This window comes from Drosophila rhopaloa, unplaced genomic scaffold, assembly GCF_018152115.1.
Source record: "Drosophila rhopaloa isolate 14029-0021.01 unplaced genomic scaffold, ASM1815211v1 contig_69, whole genome shotgun sequence".
In the NCBI taxonomy this organism is placed as follows: Eukaryota; Metazoa; Arthropoda; class Insecta; order Diptera; family Drosophilidae; genus Drosophila; species Drosophila rhopaloa.
In genome coordinates, this window is record NW_025335166.1 from 2,187,601 (window position 1) to 2,210,911 (window position 23,311).

Below are 23,311 nucleotides of genomic sequence, written 5' to 3' on the forward strand. Positions count from 1 at the left end.
AAAGTCTTCTAAAGTCTTTCGAAAATATATTTATTTTGAATTCCAAAAAACTCCAACATTACTTTCTAGATTTCTTATCATTAATAATTTAGCGTTCATCCATTATTAGTTTTTTTTTACCTAGTGCGAAACTTGTGCTTCAGTCTATGCTTTACTTATGACAATTAAAGGAAAAACAAGAAAGGAAAGCTAACTTCGGGCGGAGCCGAAGTTGATATACCCTTGCAGAATACTCTGTAAATTATATTCTCCAAAATTATTCATATGATGCATTCTTAATACTCATAAAAAATCCGAACTTCCTAACTTTAACAACAACAAAGTTATGGCATTTCCAATCGTTCAGTTATATGGCAGCTATAGGATATAGTCGGCCGATCCTTATGAAATTTGATAGGTCGGATTGATTGGCCAAAAATAAAATCCATAGAAAATCCCAACTTCCTAACTTTAACAACAACAAAGTTATGGCATTTCCAATCGTTCAGTTATATGGCAGCTATAGGATATAGTCGGCCGATCCTTATGAAATTTGATAGGTCGGATTGATTGGCCAAAAATAAAATCCATAGAAAATCCCAACTTCCTAACTTTAACAACAACAAAGTTATGGCATTTCCAATCGTTCAGTTATATGGCAGCTATAGGATATAGTCGGCCGATCCTTATGAAATTTGGTGGGTCGGATTGATTGGCCAAATATAAAACCCATAGAAAATCCCAACTTCCTAACTTAACAAACACCAAGGTTATGGCATTTCCGATCAATCAGTTATATGGCAGCTATAGGATATAGTCGGCCGATCCTTATGAAATTTGGTAGGTCGGATTGATTGGCCAAAAATAAAATCCATAGAAAATCCCAACTTCCTAACTTTACAAACACCAAAGTTATGGCATTTCCGATCAATCAGTTATATGGCAGCTATAGGATATAGTCGGCCGATCCTTATGAAATTTGGTGGGTCGGATTGATTGGCCAAATATAAAACCCATAGAAAATCCCAACTTTCTAACTTTACAAACACCAAAGTTATGGCATTTCCGATCAATCAGTTATATGGCAGCTATAGGATATAGTCGGCCGATCCTTATGAAATTTGGTAGGTCGGATTGATTGGCCAAATATAAAACCCATAGAAAATCCCAACTTCCTAACTTCACAAACACGAAAGTTATGGCATTTCCGATCAATCAGTTATATGGCAGCTATAGGATATAGTCGGCCGATCCCGGCCGTTCCGACTTATATACTGCGTGCAAAGGAAAGAAGGGTGTGTGCAAAGTTTCAATCCGATAGCTTTAAAACTGAGAGACTAGTTTGCGTAGAAACAGACAGACGGACAGACGGACAGACGGACAGACGGACATGGCTATATCAACTCAGGAGGTGATCCTGATCAAGAATATATATACTTTATAGGGTCGGAGATGTCTCCTTCACTGCGTTGCACACTTTTGACCAAAATTATAATACCCTCTGCAAGGGTATAAATATGTTTTTAAAGTTTGAGAAATCAATCTAAGTAAACTTACTTTAAAGTTAAACCGAAAGCTTTTTATTTTATTGAATATTTATACCCTTGCAGAGGGTATTATAATTTTGGTCAAAAGTGTGCAACGCAGTGAAGGAGACATCTCCGACCCTATAAAGTATATATATTCTTGATCAGGATCACCTCCTGAGTTGATATAGCCATGTCCGTCTGTCCGTCTGTCTGTCCGTCTGTCTGTTTCTACGCGAACTAGTCTCTCAGTTTTAAAGATATCGAATTCAAACTTTGCACATACCCTTCTTTCCTTTGCACGCAGTATATAAGTCGGAACGGCCGGGATCGGCCGACTATATCCTATAGCTGCCATATAACTGATTGATCGGAAATGCCATAACTCTGCTGTTTGTTAAGTTAGGAAGTTGGGACTTTCTATGGGTTTTATATTTGGCCAATCAATCCGACGTACCAAATTTCATAAGGATCGGCCGACTATATCTTATAGCTGCCATATAACTGATTGATCGGAAATGCCATAACTTTGGTGTTTGTTAAGTTAGAAAGTTGGGATTTTCTATGGGTTTTATTTTTGCCCAATCAATCCGACATATCAAATTTCATAAGGATCGGCCGACTATATCCTATAACTGCCATATAACTGATTGATCGGAAATGAAATAACTTTGGTGTTTGTAAAGTTAGAAAGTTGGGATTTCCTATGGGTTTTATTTTTGGCCAATTAATCCGACCTACCAAATTTCATATGGATCGGCCGACTATATCCTGTAACTGCCATATAACTGAACGATTGGAAATGCCATAACTTTGGTGTTTTTAAAGTTAGGAAGGTGGGATTTTTTATGAGTATTAAGAATGCATCATATGAATAATTTTGGAGAATATAATTTGCCGAATATTCTGCAAGGGTATTTCAACTTCGGCTCCGCCCGAAGTTAGCTTTCCTTTCTTGTTTTATTTAAGATATTCCATTACTAAAAATTCGTTTAGGTTTGGAAAACAAGTCCTTTATATATTTGGCATAAGTTTATTTGACTTATCATGCTAAAAGAATCGCATGATTTTAAAGATCCCTGACTGCATAGAACATTTCGCTAATGGATACTTGATCTCCAGTCCCACAGCGACAAGTGATTTTAAATGAAAACGACGAGGTGTCACTGCTCTTGGTGAAAAAGCCAACTTTGCAGGGATCAGTAAACTTGTTTCCAATTTGAAAATGGTTATGCCAGCCGGATAAAAACATTTTCCGATGGTTTTAGGCATTGCAACAACAAGTACTCAGTTGCACAGTCGGTGTAGCGGGCCATAAATGAGAACTCAATTAGAACGTTTACATTTCTGTAAGAAACGAGTTGCTGCCGCTGCTGCTGTGGTACATTATTTTTTGGCCTAAATAGTAGGCCTTGAGGAATCGGAATCGCTTGAGTTGTTTTTGTTTTGCCGAGCGCCACGGCAGCGACGCCGGCAGAGGCCGGGCAGAGGCAGAGCGTCGGCGGAGCGAGAGATACCGATTCCAATTCCGAATCCGAATCCGCTCAGAGTGGATTCGTCTCTTGGCCCATTCGGATGTGGCCTCCGTGCGCGCGTTGTCCACTGACAGTTTTATTATTATTATTGTTGTTATTATTATTATTATTATTTGGGGCCCAAAGCTAACTCTTGCCCTTTTGAGCTGCGCGTAATTTCGGTTTTGGTTTCGAATAATATACATTCGGCATCTCGCGTTCGCGTTGTTTTCGAGTGCATCCACATCCACAGCCACATCCACTGCGTTTGTTGTTGTGTTCCAGTTGCCGTTTTGTGGGAGGTTAGTTGGTTGAATAATCCGCGACTCGACTCCACTCCGCAGTGTACGCAAATCGCAAATTGCAAAAGTAATGCCCCCGCCGCTACATGGAAATTGAGAAACATAGATCCAAGAACTGCAATAATGCCCTAGTGTGTGTGTGAGAGAGCCAAAGAGAGCGCCCCAGTGCACGTGTGTGTGTGTGTGTTAGAATGCACCTTGTGGTATTTTGAAATCTAAAATTGCCAAACACCCAGCGCGTTTCTTTTTTTCGAGAGCATTGCAAAAGACTCCAGCTGTGCTAATGCTAAGTTAAAACGAATAAAAACGAGAAACTGAGCAAAAAACCGAAGAACCAAAGAACTAAAAAACCGAGAAAAAGAAACTTAAAATCAGAAGCCAAGGCTGCCGCTCTTTCATTTTAGCGGGTATGTAATTACGAAACTCCTGCGAGCGCCTGGCTATTTCGGATATCTGTCGGATTGCGACAGATTTTCGTGGATTTTCCGCCATGGATTAATGGGCGCCAAGGGTACAGCTAGCTTTCCCATACACACGCACACATTAACGCTTTTATTGGCCAACATACAGTCAACTGTCCATAAGTGGCCCACCATCTGTCACTTAACTATCTGGAGTTATGGGGATTTCTAACTATTCAAATTATTTTCAAAATCAAATTTATCATTTCGTATTTTGCTTTTGAAATTGCCGTTCATCCAAATGAGTTAAATAAAAGTTAAATATTATATTTCAAAAATGTGAAATGTTTTTCAAATTAAAATATTCTCAATATTAATTTACTATTTTTATTTATTAACTTAAAAAATCATAAAGTATCAAATTTCGTATTCCTTTTTTTTTAATTTTCTTTAACCCTTTTAATTTACTTTGTTTTAAAAGCGTTAAAAAAAATATATTATGTTTTGTTTATTTAGTTTCAAACTATTTCACCCTGTAATAATATAATGCATTTAAACATTTAACAAAAAGAACTTTAATAGGAGTAATTGGGATCAAAAATTTAGAAAGCCCAAAGCAAATTATTTTTAAAAGTTTTTAATAATTTAGACAATAGAGGCAATAAACTCTATTCTCCAAATGGAGTTACGGCCAATCCAACTTCGGGGAGTTGCACTGTATTTACCTACGTCACGCCCACCTGATTTCAGTGCAATCGCGTTGGCCCAGTTTACGGGCATGCTCCAAGACAAAATACACTCCTACAAGGTCGATTGCCTATGTGTGCTGCTGTTTCAGTTTCTGTTGCTGTTTCTGCCTTTGCGGCTGTGGCTGGCGTTTTTCTATACCAGTTTCTAAACCTGCCGCAGCTAGTTTCAATTTCTACTGGGATTATCTGCTCCGGCTTCGGTGGCTGCGACGCCTCCGTCGCTGCTGCAGGTGGCGATGTCGATGGCGATGGCTGCAGCTCTCTGGGAGCTCATTACTTGGCCCGTCCCCGTCCTCATCCACATCCACCTAGTCAGTCAGCACACAGACGCTCGATTGTGACACAGAAACCAACTAAGAAGTATGTTGAAATCTCTTGGCTGCATCGAAATCAAATCAGAAACTCAAGTTGGTCTCGCCAGTCGACTCCGCGTTGAGTTTCCATTTCAGAACATATGCGCGTTTTCGCAATAGTTTCCAACCAGAAGATTGCTACCTGGTTATTCAAGAAGGGGCTCAGGCATTTTGAAACGCCAGTCACACCTGTTCGTATGTCCGACTCGGATTAAATATAGCGGAGTCGGAACCCATGTTATAGCGCTTTTCCGTTAAATATATTTTGGTTTAAGCTAGGTTTTTAAAATTTCATTTTTTTGATGAAAAAGATCGAGCTATTTACAACTAGAAATTATCATTCTTGAATTTCTCATTAAATTATTACCACTACTAAAAAAATCAAAGATGCACCCCATGAACAGAACATTAAACAAGAATCCAGTTTTTTTAATGTTCAGTAACCAAAAAATTTATTAAAATGGTTTTAGGTAAATACAAAATAGTTGAAAAAGAGTATATAACCACTAAATACAACTGATGACTGTCACAAAAAGATTGTCTTTATTCGCTTTGTAGTAATAACAGGGTTCATATATTCTTAATCGCGATCTGTCGAGATATCGAAATAAGACAAAGCTATATTTAAAAAAAAAACCATTGTTGGCTATAAAGTTGCTATTATTTTTGTATTTAATTCATTTTGAAATTTAGAAAAAGAGTTACCGTATTTAAACTACCCGAATTCCTTACTTGTTTTTAAAATAATAACTTTAAATCTTGAAACTGAAAATTAAGCTACTATGTAATATTACGTATATACTTAAGGCTATATCAACTGTGGTAAAATAAATTTTGACAGAAGTTATTATATATATGTGATTTTTAGAATTCTTGTGCATAAACTATGTATGGGACGTCAATATTTTGGGAAAATCTAAGAGAATTTACTATTTACATTTCACATATTTTACGAAATAAATGAAATTTGCAATTGTACAGACCCTCTTTGTAACGTAGTAGCTTGACTTCCAATTTTTTCTCCCTCCCTTATCCGCCATCCCTTATCGATCCCCAATTTGTCACTTGCATTGGGATGCTAAAATGATGCTCTGCATCCCTGGCTCATTCCCCAAAAGCAGCACACGCCACCCCCTTTCCCGCCACCCGCCACCCTTCAACTACCAACCACCACCCACACCCCTCACCCTCACAGCCGCACTGCAGTGTGCTCAATTCTGACGTGTGTGTGTGTGTACGAGTGCATCTCCCCCACAACAACTGCAAACTGAAAAACTGCACTGCAAACTGCAGACTGCACGAACTGTGGTGCAATAAACGACGAACGGCGAACGGAACGCATATTGCGTTGGCGGCGATAGCTTTGGATGTTGTTGGTGCTGCTGCTCCCTCAGCTCCCCCATCGCTTCCCCACCTTCCCCTTGATGATGACAGCCGAGGTCGTAGGCAAAGACGACGGCATACGCTCGAGTAACTGGCTCAGCCCACACCACTACAAGCAGCCAAACCTGTTGACCTAATTTCAAATTCTGCTGCGTCTTGTTGTTGTTGTTGGTGCTGCTGCGGCTGATCTGTGTCTCTGTGCCATCGGTTGTGTGAGTGTGTGGCCGCTCTCTGGGTATCTCAGTGTTGGTGTGTCGGAGAGCCCAACGATTGGCAAATCTTCGCCAGTGGTGTTTGGCGCCAAGGGGGATCCACATCCACGTCCACTCTTCATGGGAGAATAACCCAACAAAAAAAGGCCTTCAAACTGAAGCATTCCCCCAAACGAAGATTTTCAAACAATGTTTGGACTGATCTGCTTGTAAGCAAAGCGAAATTTTAATTGGACAATTTTGTTGAAATATATAAATATGCTTTCTGTTATTTTGGTTATAATTTGTTGGATATAACAAGCATACGAAATATCTTAAATTTGTTGAGAACATTCTATTCTTAAATTCGACTGGTTTGTAGGGAATTCTTGAGCTGCTGAAATAATTGTCAGTGACATCAATTTATCCATTAAAAAACTAGTATTTTCCCATGCTTCATTGCAGTTGAAGATTACAATAGCCTATACATTTAATGGATGTTCTATTTAAATAAACCTCATTTTTTTATTGTAAGTATCAATTATAAATATTATTATTTATACATTTTGTAGAATTTATTTTAATTCTTCGAAACCTTTTTTTCTTAATATTTAAAAAAGTTAATATTAATTAATATGGGTTTAATCTTTGTGAAATAACTAGTTGAGTTAATTAGAAAATTCAAAATATAATTATATTAAAATTTTTTTAATATATTAGGATGATGACCTTGGACTTATGTGTATTTCAAACACTATAGCCAAAAAAACCAGTTCTGGTCAAGGAAGTTTGACTGTAATAATTTTATTATGAGTAAATAAAATTAAGAAAATAATGAAAAATATTTTGTATCAGTGCAGAAATAAATGGAACTATTGTCTATCAGATCCCCCAACCCCTTTGAACCCTGACTCACCTAAAGTGGTAACCCCCTTGGCCGCCAGCCCTGGCATTTCCGTCCCAAACAAAACGGAGACAGATACAAATACGAACCCAGATACCAGTACAGGGAAACAGATGCAGTTGGTGGGACTTCCACATCCATTTCCACCAACTATTGCTGTTTGAATTCAGCTCAGTTCAGTCTTTCGGTTCGGTATTTGAGAATTTCGAAATTTATTGGCATATATCGGAATCGGATGCAGTTACTAACGCATGCATTATAGTGTGAGTTTTTGGGGGTGTATCCCACCTTATTTATATTTTGTATTTGTTTTTGCGTCCCAGTAACCACAAGAAATTACGGTCGCTGCCACAAAATGCTGCCTCTGCCGACGTCGCTGCCTGCTCCACTTGTCGCAGTGACGAAACGTGTGTGCCAGTGTGTGTGTGTTTGTGTGCAGAGAAAATCAAGTGAATCAAAATGAGCGTATAATTAGGTCAACACAACAAAAATTATACGCTAGCCACTTACCAAAGAGAGCAAAGCGGCAGACTCTCTCTGGGAATCGGAAGTGGGGCAGAGCATGCTTGTTGGTCCCATCAATTAGAAATTAATTCACGCGCCTAATGCTACAAAATTGCAATTGCAGTGAGAGCAAAAAGCATGCACCTGCAACAACAACAGCAGTCAGGGAGAGCGGGTGTGAGAAAAAGTATAAACAAAAACGGGACATGCGCTGTGAGAGAATGAGTGAGAGAGTGTTAGAGAAAGAGCGTGGGAGAGAGCAGTTGTACACAGAGAGATACTACATTCACTTTTCGGCTCCCATACAGAAAGACAAATTGATAGGATACGAAGATCAATCTGGTTATTTAATATAAATATTAATAATAAAATATTATCATATTATTAGAAATAGTTGATTTCGATACAACTAAAGCATTAAATTTTTTCCTAAACGAATTTGTTTGGGCTATAGGAGCCTCTTGGGTAACTCTTGTATGCAATTGTAAAAAAATTGGATACATATTTAATGCTGTATTTTTAGTGGTTTTTCGTGGAATATGGAAAAAGTTATAATTTTTAGTAAAAAAAAAAATTATTCATACGCAATGTTTAAATTACTCATCCGCAATGTATGTTGGATTTGTATCAAACTATTTGGTTCAGTGTGAAAAAGAGCGCTTGTACACAAAGAGCTCCAACAGCAACATTCGCTCAGCTGCTTTTCGGCTCCCACTGAACTATTTTTTTCCCACTTTTTTCTCGCCCGTTTCTTGATTTTCTTGCAATGTTGTTGTTGCTGCTGCCCGTTGCTTGTTGGCCGTGGCAAGTGTTTCGCAATGAGTGCAGGCCAGCCAAAATGAAATCATCGCCGTGCTCTCTGGCATTGATATGATAGAGGGGGGAAATTCCTGTTCCACTTTCTATTATGGGAGTCGGGTCGTTGTTGTTGCTGCTGCAGCAGCAAAAGCAGCGGCAAAAGTAGCAAAACAGCACGTAGCATAAAAGTGTGTCACCATGGAAAGTGGTTTTCTCTCTCCCGCTTCTCTCTTTTTCGCTCTGTTCTTGTTCTCATTTCGACGCACATGTTACCCGCTTGTTGTTGTTATTTTCTTTTTTTTGGGAATGCTTCATTGATTTGCCAAAGGAAAAGGAAGCAACAAAAACAACTCCATCGACAGACTGACTCATTTTGTTGCGTGACGGTAGGCGATCCCCCTGAACCCAGCCCTCCCTTTCCTCGCCCTTTCCGCACTGGAAAACCGGTAAAAAATCGCAGCTAAGGTCAAATCTGTTATATGGTCTATTTTGCATGGAGATCCAGCCTTCGAAAGTCAGTCGCCCTCCAAAAGATGCGTCCGTCTTCGTTTTCAACTCCACTTCGATTCCAAATCCAATTCCAATTCCGGCTCCCATTCCGTTTTGGATTCAAAACTCCAACAGCAACTCGAAATCCCCAATGGTCAATGCAATGCTAATAAACTAGCTTTTGATTTGAATTTGAATGGGAATCGTGCGCCGCGGCCTCAGGCTATGCAAAAGATTCATTTGGCCTACAAGCCAGAGCACAGTGTCTTAAAGTCAGCTAAAGAGATTATTCATAGCTTTATTAATTATTTAAAATTTAATCATTATAAATTAATATTTTCATATGTGTATATACCATGCAATTTAAATTTTTTTTACAATTTAAAAGATACATTTGACGCGTGCGTTGAAGTTGCTTGAGAATTGCAAAAGGCATAAAGATATTTCAGCTCTTATTAAAGTTACTAATACGTAGATTCGCAATTTCAGTTATATTTTTGCGAAATATATATTTTTTAATTTTTAAGATATTTAACGGCAACCAAATATTAATTAAAATGTAGTCTACATTAAAATGGATATGCCATTGTATAAAAAGAGAATTGAGAAATTGTTGTTAAGATATTAATAATCATCTATTATGCCAATTTTTACCTCGTTGTGCAATAATAGTAGGGCTGGTTATAAACTGGAAAAATTACTTCCCTAGCTATGGTTTATAGTTTAAATTTATTTCAGTAGAAGTAATTGCTCAGTGATAATAATCAAAATTATAATTTTATTTAAATATTTATTATTTAACACTTGTCCACAAAGTGTATAAAAATTACCGAAATTAGAAAACAAATAAAAAGGTTAAGCCCTAAAAGTAGTCTTTTTAAATGAAAAGACTACAAACCCGTTTATTTTCGGTTCCTAGTTTTCGTACAAGGGTTTGTTAAATACCAATAATTTGCCCAGGATTCGTATATAAAATAAATAATAATATAATAAAGAGCAATTTATATTTCTTTTGAAATCATTTTCAAATCTTTCCTACTAAAAGACTTTTTATTAATTATTTTGAAACTTGATTGTTGAACCCACATTAAAAACAAGAGAAAACATAAAAGCGGGGCCCCCCCCCAAAAAACACCCCCCAAAAAAAGAAGGGGGGGGGGGGGAGAAAAAAAAAAAAAAAACAAAAAAAAAAAAAAAAAAAAAAAAATAATTAAAAAAAAAAAAAAAAAAAAAAAAAAAAAAAAAAAAAAAAAAAAAAAAAAAAAAAAAAAAAAAAAATTTTTGAGAAAAAGAATTTTTAAAAAAAAAAATTAACAAAAAAAAAAAAAAAAAAAAAAAAAAAAAAAAAAAAAAAAAAAAAAAAAAAAAAAAAAAAAAAAAAAAAAAAAAAAAAAAAAAAAAAAAAAAAAAAAAAAAAAAAAAAAAAAAAAAAAAAAAAAAAAAAAAAAAAAAAAAAAAAAAAAAAAAAAAAAAAAAAAAAAAAAATAATAAAAAAAAAAAAAAAAAAAAAAATATAATTTAAAAAAAAAAATTTTTTTTTTTTATTTTTTTTTTTAAATAAGTTTTTGCTCGATTTAGTGGCCACACTCCCCTCTGAAAATTAGCCGCCCACGTGGCGCACCTTTATCCCCGACCGGCGGACAGTGTGCGACATCATTAAGGGCTCTCAGGGCGCTCCAATTATGTCGCTCACTTGTGTGTGTGCTCCCATTTCGTGTTTCTCCTACCATTTCTCATTTCCAGAGCGGCCCAAAGCCCAAGCGGCGCTTTATATTTTCTTTTGCTTTCGGCTTTCGGGGCTTCGAATTGGGAACAGCACGGCGGACAAGTGAAAATGCGGGACACCCCAAAGACCCGAGACCCGAAACCCCAGGTTGGGTCGTATGTTAGCCATCGCTTGGCCAGAGATTATGATGATGATGATGGCGAGGTGGTGGCGATAATGATAATAATGATAAAGCCTGACCCAGTTGCACTCTAAAACTTGACCCAATGACTCCATTGGGTTGCCAACTATGGCATTTATAATGCCAAAGCCAACAGCGCCTCATAATTACCGAAAATGCAAACCGACTTTTTGTGCGTTTTTCAGCGTTTTAGTTTTTGGTTTTTGTGCTCGCGCTGCTAATGTTTACAAGTTTACAACATTTAAGTGGCCTGGCCCGTAAAAAGAAGTTTCGTGCCCCGAAAATACCTGTTTGTCTGCGTGGTAGAGCATCGAAAAGTGAATTTGTAATTAAGTTGATGCCTCCAAATAGGCCTACGACACACATTTCATTTTTCAGAGTGCTGACCTGGCCAGAAATGCACAGCCACTCGCATATATCTCTTTGGCCGCATGTGGGCTTAGGGAAGCTGGTCGGGGCTGAGGTCGTCCCCCATGGCTCTTGGCTTTTGTGATCTGGCTAATGCTAATGCACAAGCATTCAAGGTTGAATTAAATTAGCTGCGAGAAGAGCTTGGCCAGCTCTGTCGAATGATTATGGATGATGATTTATACGCTGCCCGATATACACTCACACCCCACACATCGGCACCTGTGCATATGTGGAGGTACCTATAACTATCTATGGGTATCCACATTTGACCTATTGCCAAAACCCTGGCCAGACGACGGGTGACATGCGTCACTAAGCCAAAGTTGCACAATGGGCCGGAACTCAAACTTTTAATCATAAACATTTTCTCGGAAAGTACCTACCTCATTCAAAACCAACCTAAATACATTCTTGAACCTACTTATAAAAAGTTAGTAAGGCTGCTTCCTGGAAATTTGGAACAAATTAAAAAAAATTTGAGACCATTATCCCAGCCGTTTTCAATTGATATTAGATAAATATTAACTACAAAAATAAGACATTTCTCTTAAAAATAATTAAATGAATTATAACAACCTTATCAAATAACCTATATTCACAAACCTTCTATTGATATAAATAAATTCTTATAAAAATAAGAAATTTCTCTTTAAAATACTTAAATGAATTATAAAAAACCTTATCAAGCAACCTATATTCACAAACCTTATATTTACTATGAAAAAAACGTTCCGTTTATAATATCGGTGTTTTTTTATTTTTACGACCAACTCAAGAAGTTCAACAAATTAATTTAATAAGAGCATGTTGGGACTGAACTTTTTTTTTCAATAATAATGTCTTTTTAAAGTCTGACCTAAACAATGACAGATTTTGGGCCAAAATGCCATTTAGTTGCCATTGTGCTGCCGCCAAGTTGTGAATGATTTGCTTGGTGTTGTTGGTGTGGTCTCCATCTCTGGTTCGGGCAGCGTTTCTGTGTGTGTTTGGGTGTCCAAATGATTGCCCACCTGCAAGACCAGTAATTGGCCCCAATAACTTTGGTATTTTCATAGCACGAAGTCAACGTCAACGCCGGCAACAACTACAACAACAAGGCCGCCCAAAAATGGTCGGTGTTGGTGTGATTGCTGGTGATTTGGTTCTTGGCGAATTCTCCGCAGGTTCCCCTAACCCCTTGCCCGTACTTCTCCCCCGTCCCCTGCCCCTTCCAGCAACTGCCCCTCATCCCACGAAGCTGCGACGCTGACACCAATTTGGCTTATTAGAGTCGAAGTCTGAGTTTGGGCTTGGGTCTTTGGGTTGGAAGCACTTGAAATGCCAAAAACCGACTGCAAAATATAAAAAAAAATAGCAACCACAACTTGTCATCGATTTTCGGGCGTGGCCTGGACTAATCTCATTCGCACTGAACCAAAAATCGGTATAATCTAGAAAAAGGATCAAAAATATTAATATTTCAAATATATATTTACATTTGCACAATCCCTAACTCATTTCCTGCAGTTAATGTTTAATCCCAAATCGCTGTTATTACAATTAAATTTGTTTCAATGAGAAAAGTTTGCAGTAAAATAATTAAATTAAATCTTTGTATAGACTTTTAAGCTTTTTTTTTTAATATATTAACAGATTCTGAAATATCGAAGTGGCCTACATATTTATGGTTCATTTGCTTATACAAAATGCAACCATTTGTTTTAATCTTTTGTAAATAAATAAATAAATATTCTAATGAAATGCAAAATTATAAAAAGTATTATTCTTTCGTGTATATAGAGAGAACTAAACGATACTTTGCAATTCCAGATGGCCGAAACGATCAGCACAGCGGCCAGCGGCATGGAGTTAGCCCTAAAGGATCCCAGTCCGACAGTGGGAGGCGGCATCATTGTGGACATGACGCCCACTACGGCGGCCCTGCTGCATCACAATGCGATGGCTCTGCGGAGTCTCAAGGAGGCCGCCTCATCCGCCTCCGAATCAGAGCTGCAGGAGCCGCGATCGCCGACGCCCACGCCCACGAATCTCAGCACCGGCCCCCACTCGCCGCCCATGACCTTTCGTTGCGAGCGATGCGACAGTTTCGAGACCAGTTCGCGAGCCTCCCTGCTGCTCCACGTGGTCCAGTGCCTGGCGGGGCAGGCGGCGGCGGCGGCAGCGGCGGCGGCTGCTTCGGCGCGGCTCAAGAGCGAGGATCTGCAGGAGCCGGAGAACATGAGCCTGGGCCACATGGAGGGAGGCAAAGGTGATGGCCATGCAGGCAACGGTTCCAGCTCTTCGGCCAGCTCCTCACCGGCGGGAAACAGCGGCGGCGGAGGAGGCGGGGGCGGCGGCAACAGCAGTTCCCGCAAGGTCTTTGAGTGCGATGTGTGCAACATGAAGTTCTCCAACGGCGCCAATATGCGGCGACACAAGATGCGACACACGGGTGTCAAGCCGTACGAGTGCCGGGTGTGCCAGAAGAGGTTCTTCCGCAAGGACCACCTGGCGGAGCACTTCACCACGCACACCAAAACGCTGCCCTATCACTGTCCGATCTGCAATCGCGGCTTCCAGCGCCAGATTGCGATGCGTGCCCACTTCCAGAACGAGCATGTGGGCCAGCATGACTTGGTGAAGACATGTCCGCTTTGCAGCTACCGAGCGGGCTCCATGAAATCGTTGAGGATTCACTTCTTCAACCGGCACGGCATCGATCTGGATAATCCGGGACCGGGTGGTACCTCCTCGTTGCTTCTGGCCCTCGAATCGCAGGCTTCGGCGGCGGCGGCAGCAGCGGCAGCTAGTTATGTGCCTCCTGGCCTCAGTCCCGTGCCCGTGCAATCTCAGTCCCAGCAGCAACAGCAGCAGCAACAGGTTGCTCCTCCGGCCAGCGACAGTGGGGAGTCCATGAGATCCCTCGAGAACGCCACGCCTCCAATGCACTTCCTCACGCCGCACGTGGAGATCTCGACGCTGGGTGAGAGTGGCAATACGGAGCTGTTTAATGTAAGTCAATTGCTATACGGCAACCAATCCCTTTTCGAAACCCCCTCGCTTACAAACAATAAACTAGCTGATTTGCGTTTGGCGTGAATCTGCATTACAGGGCAACAACAACAACAACAACAACAACAACAACAACAACAACAGCTGCGCAACCAACAACAACATCAACAACAACAGCGGGAGCAACTCCATTAGCAATGGAAATGCCGAGTCCAATGGCGATAAGGTGAAAGATCGAGCCCTCATCATGCAATCGCCGGTGGAGTTGCCCATGGATTGCAACACAAAGGCCACGCCCATCACATCCAGCACCACAGCCAGCAATCTGAGTGGAGGTCTCAAGAGCCACCACCAGCATCCGCACCACCACCACCACCATCACCACCACGAGAACCACATAACGCCGTCGATCAGTCTGATACCCATTAAACAGGTGAGACGCCAGATCGTGTGATAAATAAAGATCATAGTTTGGCATTTGGTTGGGCATATATTATGGAATCTATTGCGATAAGCATAGAGTAACATAAGGGAATTTGAATTAACAGAACTAGGTAATTACTAACTCCAAGTCCGACGTGTAAAAGTAGTACTTAACATTTACTTTTATAAGTTAGTAACAAATTTTAGCTATTAAATTTTTTAAAATGAAATAGTAGGCGCTACGGTGTAATCAAAATTCCATATCTTCGGACGGTCGAGTCTACACTTAATCTGCATGCGAAGGCGGAACAATATTTTGAAAACCTGTTGTGCATCACAAAAGACTGCATACCTAATTTGGCTGAACCAGCTTTTATGGCTTTTAGACTTCCATGGCTTAAATATTTGTGTTTGATTCAACGTTAGATCTTGACCTGTAAAATAAATTTGCAAGTAAATTTGTTCAAATTTTTAGAGTCATAAACTTTGTATTATATTTGGTATTTATTTATATTATTATTAATTACCCTTCAATTTCAATGAGGTTGGGCTTTCGGAAATTCTAAAGTTTTATTGTTAATTTATTTTCCAACAGACATTTTGTCTATTTTTATGACAGTTTGATTAGGTATTAGATACAAATAATCCAAGGTGTCCTTGAAATCGCCTTAAACCAATTTAGTTAAAAGTGCTTGTAGGGTCTGCATATCATAAACAAATAATGCTTAACATACTTAACTTAACTTTGTTTTACCCTTACCCAAAGGAGCCCATGGTCGAGGATGTGGATAAGAAGGACCTGATGAACGGCAGTGATCCCAGTAGCGATACAGAACAGGCTTCCAATAACAGTAGCAACAGCAGCAGCAACAACAACAGAATCACCTCACTGATCAAGGTACGTTGATCACGTCTGCATCCATAAATCCATATTAATCAATCTAATTTTGGACTAGGTCTCGCCACTGAAATCGCTCCTGCGCGAAGATCTCAAGCGGCGCATCTGCGCGAAGGCCAACAACCGGATCACCCGGAACGCCACACCGCTGGAGAGTAATAACAACAATTCCGTGCTGTCCAACAGCTTGAGCAATGGATCGGGTCGAGGATCGCCCGGGGTTAATGGCGTCAGCGGTGGCGGAGGAGGCGGGGGACCGCCCACACCAGCGACGCCCAATGCCACGAATGGCGCCGGCTCGACGCCCATCTGCAACGGAACGATCACGTCGACCGGCCAGGACGGAGACCTGCTGCTCAACCGCAAGCTGATCCTCACCTGCCACTTCTGCGGCATCGAGTTCCCCGACGAGACGCTGTACTTCCTGCACAAGGGCTGCCACTGCGAGAGCAATCCGTGGCGGTGCAACATCTGCGGCGAGCAGCTGAACAACGTCTACGAGTTCAACTCGCACCTGCTCAGCAAGAGCCACCAATAGCAGCCACAGTTGGCCGGCAAGTAGGTGGACCCAAAAGCTTGCCGGCTCGGGATCTGGACGGTCCCCCGAATCAAACCAGATTCAGAATATTTACTTAGCTCAATTTTGAGAGATTTTCCACAACCAGGCACACAGTTAAGCTCAGAGCAAATTATACACTTACCATCTAGTTCTACGTTTAAACTTACGTCTACGTTACATATATAGTTAGTTAGAGATAACTCATCATATTTTTATGATCTGCATGCAGAGAGTATGAAAATCAAATGAGAGCTACGTAGTTACCTAATCCCTTAAAGAGTCGAACAGTCGAAAAGTCGAGATTGCAGAATCAAAAACGGAATGCGATGGATATACATACATATATACCTTCCCGGAAACCAACCCTGTTATGTAGTCTTATTATGCATTAGGTTTGTAGTTTAGTCCTTAAGTACTTTGGCAATAATTTCCAGCCGGTTCAACTGGCCAGCAAACACTTGCGTCAACGCGGGTCCGCTTAAGTCGGTTTTAGTGCATTATATAGCTAAGGCTCGCCTCAAAGGTGGCAGTTTATGGTTTTAAACATCCACACTTCACACTCGACACACATAGATACATCTAATATATATGCCCATACATTTGCAGCGAAGGGCTTTAAATTTGTTATGTTTTCAGAGTTTAATACGACGCAGCAAGTTTGATTACGCGGATATAAACGAGAAGCTATATCTACATATATTTACATATAAACAACAGGATATATTCGTACATAGCCAGGTTATATACACCACTCTCACACAGATACAGATACCGATGCAGACATAAACACAGATACAGATATAGATCCGGATTCAGATTCAGATTCAGATAAAGATTCTTTTAGCTTAGCAGAGGGTTAACGAATTATGAATTCAATTATTATACTCGTACCTTTTACATAGCTCCTAGTTTGAATAACTAATCTAACACAATAACAGCAACGATCGAGTTTCTTCGATTGTGGAAAACATTTCGAATATTCGCACAGTGCTGCTCGTAAGTTTGCATACAACTGGAGCGTAGGAACATTTTTTAAACAAGCAAGACAAAAACATGCAAAAATTACAATTGTGATACGAAATTGTTGTAAATAATTGGTAAATCGAAATATGAGTAACATGAACTTTATCGTTTAGACAAAACTATGCCTTAGATGCCTATGATATAGCATTACATACATATACTGATATACTGATATCTACATCTACGATACGAGCGATCACTGTACAAACAACCAACTGGACAAGAAACTGTTGATTAGTATAGTTAACTTTAGTGTAAATCAAAATTTGAAAATGAAATCCCCCGAATCCCTCCACCTACCTCTGTACCCCCTCCCCGATTCCCGTCCCCTTCCGGCCCCACCCCCTTTGCTGACGTCACGGGTTGTATGCAGCCAGCAAGGCGCCACTGTGCGCTAAATTTTACTTCAAATTAACATCCGTCCATGATGTTCACAAATTCTAGCGAAAATAACACACTTATCCATAATGCTTATGTACGTAAAAACAAAAAAGAGGATTCGAAGCCAACCACATTGTTTAGTTCCCATCTTCTTCTGTTATTCGATCTGTACTTTTAGGTAGCTTTAATTCATAGTCGAAGGTTTTTGTTAATAATTTTTGTTGTTCATCCGTTAGCACATTAGAAGACACCTGCAGCACTTGCACATTATGTACATTACGTTCTTCCCAACTTCTTCTTACAGCAATATATGGTAATCACCCCTTTATTTTGCTCTTCTCTAGCCAATTCACACGTGTAAAAATGGTTTGTTGTGTTCAGTTAATATTTACTACTTACTACTCGGTAATTTACCACATAGGGCTTAATTTTGTTTTTGTTTTTAACTTTGTTAATAAACTAGCATCAAGTTGTTACACAAATCAATCCATTACAAAATCAAAAGGCGTATAACGTTGAATGTAACAATTGAGCAATTTTTAGCGATCTTTCATGTTAAATTTTAATAGAATTAAATCGATAACAGAACATTTAAAACAAAATGGAAAACACCAAATGGATTAAGAACAGAAACAAAACATTTACTTAATTAGTGATTATAATTCTAGCTACAAACAAAAAAGGCATGTTAATTTTTTAGAAATAAAAATGGTTTAAAACAAACAAAATAAACGAGTTTTTCTTATTTTGTGCAACTTTGAAATTAAAATAACATTAAGCTTTAAAAACAGCTTGAAATAAAGCAGTGGAAAGAAAGCAGTGAGTCTATGTTAACTTAATAGACTCTGTTTTAACATAACACAGCTGCTATAATGACCTCGGTAACATGAGTGCCTCTGTTAAAACACTGCTTGCCGCTGTTCGCTTGGCTGTTGTAGGAGGATTGATTCGTATTTTAAAAGTGTATATTTAAACAAATTTAAGCCAGTTATATTCTCACTTAGCTCATGCTTAGATTATATATTGGTAAAATTGGACTTCTAACTTTATATACATATATTTATTTTATATCTACTTCATTTTACCGCTCTGACTAGATTGGAATATTCAACTTTATTACTCATGATTACTAATAGCAAGGCCAATCGAGCTTTTGGAATGCACTATAAATATATTTGAAATATTAATATATAGACATTAATATTTAGCAAGCAAAAGTTATAGTGCCCCAGCAGTTATAACGAATTTGATGGTTTACTAGATCATTGCCGATCGCCAATATCGGTCAAACTATAATAATGACTATTAAACCCCCTAAAAAATATATAAATATTCTTTACTTTTTTTTAACGAAAATAGTAACAGATAAATTATCAGAATATGTATCAGAAATATCTTTATTTAAATACACATCTTACTTTGCGAAATAATACTTAAAAAGTGGTCCCAAAAATAGTCACACCTCGGAACTAAAAAACACTTTTGAATAAATATTTTGAAATTTAAATGATTTTAATCCGCACTACAGAATTTAATCGAAAAACTTTTTCATTTTCTAGAGTTGACACTGATCCAGTGTTCCATTTATCAACCGGCTTTCTCAGAATTGGTTGACTGGCAATTGGCCAATCACAACTCCTCAGCAGCACAGTGGTTAAAAAGGTATAATAGCTTAACAAAAATGCCAACGCCGGCGCAGTCTGCATTGTATATGCCACAACAGATACATTTGTCTGGCTGTCAGGGGTTGATTACCAAATATGAATGAAAAACCTTTTTTTGGAGAAGGAACAATATGTGATGTCACACAAGCGTTCCTGCCTATAGCTGTACGTATACATAGCAGCTTAACATGTATTCCAATTAAAAGAAGAGCTAGCATATAAAAAATAATTGTCAAACCCCTGTCGCCATGTTTTTGTTTAAGTATTCATTTATTCACATGAGGATCTAGAGTTGGGATAACGATTCTACATATTTTACGGCTTGCTTTCGGTATACCAATTGATTTTTCAACGAACAAGTTATATTAGGTTGACTTTTGATTAAGCCAATAAAAAACTATTCGTTGACTCATTTTTGAGCACAATATTAAATTTAAATACAAATAAAATTGTATAGATTCTTAAATATTAATAATGCACTAAAATACCGAAGACTAATTTTGTTTTAACTAATTATTAAGTCATTTTAGAAATTAAAAATAAGTTAAGTCATTTCATTGATATCATGTTTTTTTTTTAATTTTTTGTTTATATTTTTATATACAATTTTGGTTTTCTCCTATTAATGGTTTAATAGGTTTTAATGGTTTTAATAAAAATTAAAAACTTTTATTTAAAAAAAATTTTTCAATTGTTGACCTCGAGCCGGAAAAACTCAAAAAATTTAAACACACATCAAAGGTCGCCTACAAACAAAATTAGGTTTCTAGTTTATATTTAAAAAAAGTTAAATATTTTTATTTAAAACTTCAATGGATTGCAGGGATATAGAAGACAGATGGTTGACATGCCTTAATAAAAAGTGATTCCTTTAATTTTTTTTTGTTCTTTCGGTTTTTTTAAGGAAGAATACCTTTTAAATTCCCAACTAATTTATCAAACACCCCGAACACGATCAGATTAAACAACCCCAGGATGGCAGATCAGAGGAAAAGAGAAACGGTTAGACGGATATATCGTATCATTGGCAGCTCACTTCCTCTGCCGCTGAAGCCATTTGGCAATTTTCCTAATACCCTACCTATTCGGATGCCGATCCGGATTCCGGGCATATGCTCCGCTTGCCTCGAAACGGAATGTTTTTCCATGTTTCGGGTCCCGCTTTGCGGCAATTTGTTTGCAGTTTTGTTTGCGATTTAGGAGATAATGCGCCTTAAAGCCAAAACACGATTGACTGAAACCCAGGCCACGACTAATCGCCCGACGAGCGGAGTGGAGAGGGAAGAGATCTGGCTAGCTGGCTGGCTGATCGGCCAGGGATAATGCCCGGCAAGTCCATTGTGAACGCATCAATAGTTATAATCGCAGCATCAATATTTACCCTGCGACCGACTCTGGATTCCTCCGGAGCGGCAAACCCCGATCCCCGACTCCGAACCCGACCACCGGACAACAATGCGAGCAAATCCGCTGCCAGCGTTCCAATGAGGCGATTAACACCTAAATATGTGTGTCATTAGAGGCGACAAATGGAAAACGTATTGACAGCCAGACAGACGATGGCTTTGACATCCTCATCCTCATCCTCGTTTTCAAACAGAATGCTGCAGCCGACGGCCTACACCGCAAGAAACCAGAGGTTCTGCGTTCATCACGATCTTGGGTGTCAAACCAAATTTCAACCCAAAATCTACTTTCTGTGTCAGAAAACCCTTTGAAATTTTGTCTAAATGATATAAAACTAACCACAGAAATAAATATAGACTGGTCGGAGATTTCCAAAATCCAATATGTTAAAATTTCTTAACTAAAGAAATTTTTGAGTTATAATATTTCATATTCAAAAAACATTTTCAATAAATGAAAACAGTTATTTAGAACAAACATACATATTTAAAATATAAGAAACTAAGATGTGTATTAAATTATAAAATCATAACTGTAAATATATTTATAGAAATTTTGATTTAATGGAATTCAAGCATTTAAAAAATTAAACATGTCTGTATTAATTCTTTATCCAATAATTGAAATCAATAATTGATTAAATACAGTAAGTAGCCTTTAAATTCGGCCAGTGCACTTCCACATATCAACCTTCTGTTCTGCTTGGTGTCGATAATGCGCGTGTTTTTATTTTCAAATGCCGATAACTTGCCCTTAAGCCGATTTGGCATACGTGTCATATAAGCCCACAAATACATATATGCAGAATGCAGATGGATTTTAAAATGGGGCTTGAGGTCGGCGATACAAAAGGCAAGATTTTCAAGCAAGCCAAAACGATCAATGACGTCACCAAAGGGAGACCTCCAAATAAGTTTAAAATGTGTAAGATACACTGGCATGTTTTAATGATGAAAAATGTAATCACAAAAATGGAGTAAAAATAAGTAATTTTTTCAGATAGTTTTTTTATCAATATAAAAACCTTTTAGAATAAGTTGGTACCTTAATCTGCGCCTCGGACTTACAATTTGTAATAAATTCTTCAAATGGTTTTCTTGCTGTGCAGAGCTTAGCAAGTCACTCAATTCCCTGACCCCTTTGTGGTCATCGCTGACTGGGATCATGTTTTTCATTGGCATCTGCATCGCTCCCGGCTGACCGAATACTTATGTCCACGGTATCTGTGTGGGCGAGTGTGTGCGGCCCAAACCTAAACCGATTTAAAGCTGACACGGCCAAGAGGAAGGCCAATTCAAGGGAGATTTGCTTAACAAATTATTAAAAATCTCAATGAGGCTTTCGATGACATTCGATACTTTGAAAGAAAAGCGGGTAATAAAGAGGACATCTGATAGAATAAAGAAATTATTAGAATACAATAAGTTTTAGTTAAATATTATTTTTAGAGGAAATACTATTTCTATATATCAGGGTAATTTAAAATATTTATTATTGCAAGCTTAACTATTTTAAAATATACATATACTTGATAAACCATATCAGAAAAACCAAAATCAAATAAATATTTCAATTTTAATTCCATATTGACACAACATTATGCAAAATTATCTTACTTATTTCAATCTTTACTAAAATAACTGAATATAAACAACAATCAAAATATATAAATATTATTTGGTTCATGATTATAGATTTTTAATGATGTATACATTTAAATCGTCCGATTTTTATAAATTTATAGCAGTAGTTTTTGAAAATTTTTAAAAATAGTATTTTATTTATTTTTCCTATTATTCCTATGAGAGCAACATTTATATAATGTACATTCCGTCTAGTTTCGACTTATATACTGCCTGCAATAAAACGATCACTTTAGGTAAAGTTTCATTCCGCATTAAAGCTAAAATATGGACATGGCTAGATCGACTCTCCTGAGGCCGATGATGTATACTTTATAAGGGTGGAGATGTCTCCTTCACTCCGTTCCAAACTTTTGACTGAAATTTTAATACCCTTTGCAGGGGTTTAATACAATATGACTATTATTATTCACTCAAGAAATAAACTTCTTAAACAAATATTTGGTTTATACATTAATTTCAAATTTCAGTTTGAATATTGAATATGACTGATTAGTCTATTAAAGATTTTCTCTAAGCAGAAGATAGAATAATCTCTAAAACTGGGCATTAAAATAAATAAAAATAATCAAATATAGCTTACAATTTGATTCATGTTCCCGAACAATTATCTTGTTTATACATTAATTTAAAGCGTCAATCTGTACGAAAAATAATTGTCCGAGAAGTGATTATCAAATACTATCTATCCGCTTCTTGTTGATCTCCCCCGAAAATAGTATATTTCAGCCCTGCCGCACACAATCAAGAATCACCCAAGCTCATGTCAGTGAGTTCAAATTACATTTAATTGTTGGACATTTTTTGGCTTCATGGAGCGGTCGAGGGTGTAATGATGGTGGGCATGTACGAGTATATGAAAATCCGCCACAAGGCCGGAGTTGGGCAGAAAATCCAGTGAGGAGAGGAGA

At 38.1% G+C, this 23,311-nt stretch overlaps 1 protein-coding gene and 1 long non-coding RNA gene across 4 annotated transcripts; one reads left to right on the top strand and one right to left on the bottom strand.

The window, feature by feature from the left end:
* Nucleotides 1-3,042: 3,042 nt before the first annotated feature.
* On the top strand, nucleotides 3,043-18,168 carry LOC108038011 (DNA-binding protein Ikaros). Of its 3 annotated transcripts, none has more exons than XM_017114705.2 (5): nucleotides 3,043-3,321; nucleotides 13,221-14,402; nucleotides 14,470-14,835; nucleotides 15,592-15,723; nucleotides 15,782-18,168. In XM_017114705.2, exons 2-5 carry the CDS (start codon nucleotides 13,221-13,223, stop codon nucleotides 16,259-16,261), a joined length of 2,160 nt encoding a protein of 719 aa, XP_016970194.2. In that variant the 5' UTR covers nucleotides 3,043-3,321; the 3' UTR covers nucleotides 16,262-18,168. The 3 variants fall into 3 exon arrangements, with proteins under 3 accessions (XP_016970194.2, XP_016970195.2, XP_016970196.2); XM_017114706.2 differs by lacking the exon at nucleotides 3,043-3,321 and adding an exon at nucleotides 3,359-3,728; XM_017114707.2 differs by lacking the exon at nucleotides 3,043-3,321 and having other exon boundaries at nucleotides 14,503-14,835.
* On the bottom strand, nucleotides 14,883-15,692 carry LOC108038013. Its single transcript, XR_001768912.2, has 4 exons — nucleotides 15,586-15,692; nucleotides 15,353-15,526; nucleotides 15,178-15,259; nucleotides 14,883-15,116 (listed from the first exon to the last, which is right to left on the bottom strand). It is a non-coding gene; the product is annotated as an uncharacterized LOC108038013 (long non-coding RNA).
* Nucleotides 18,169-23,311: the final 5,143 nt, after the last annotated feature.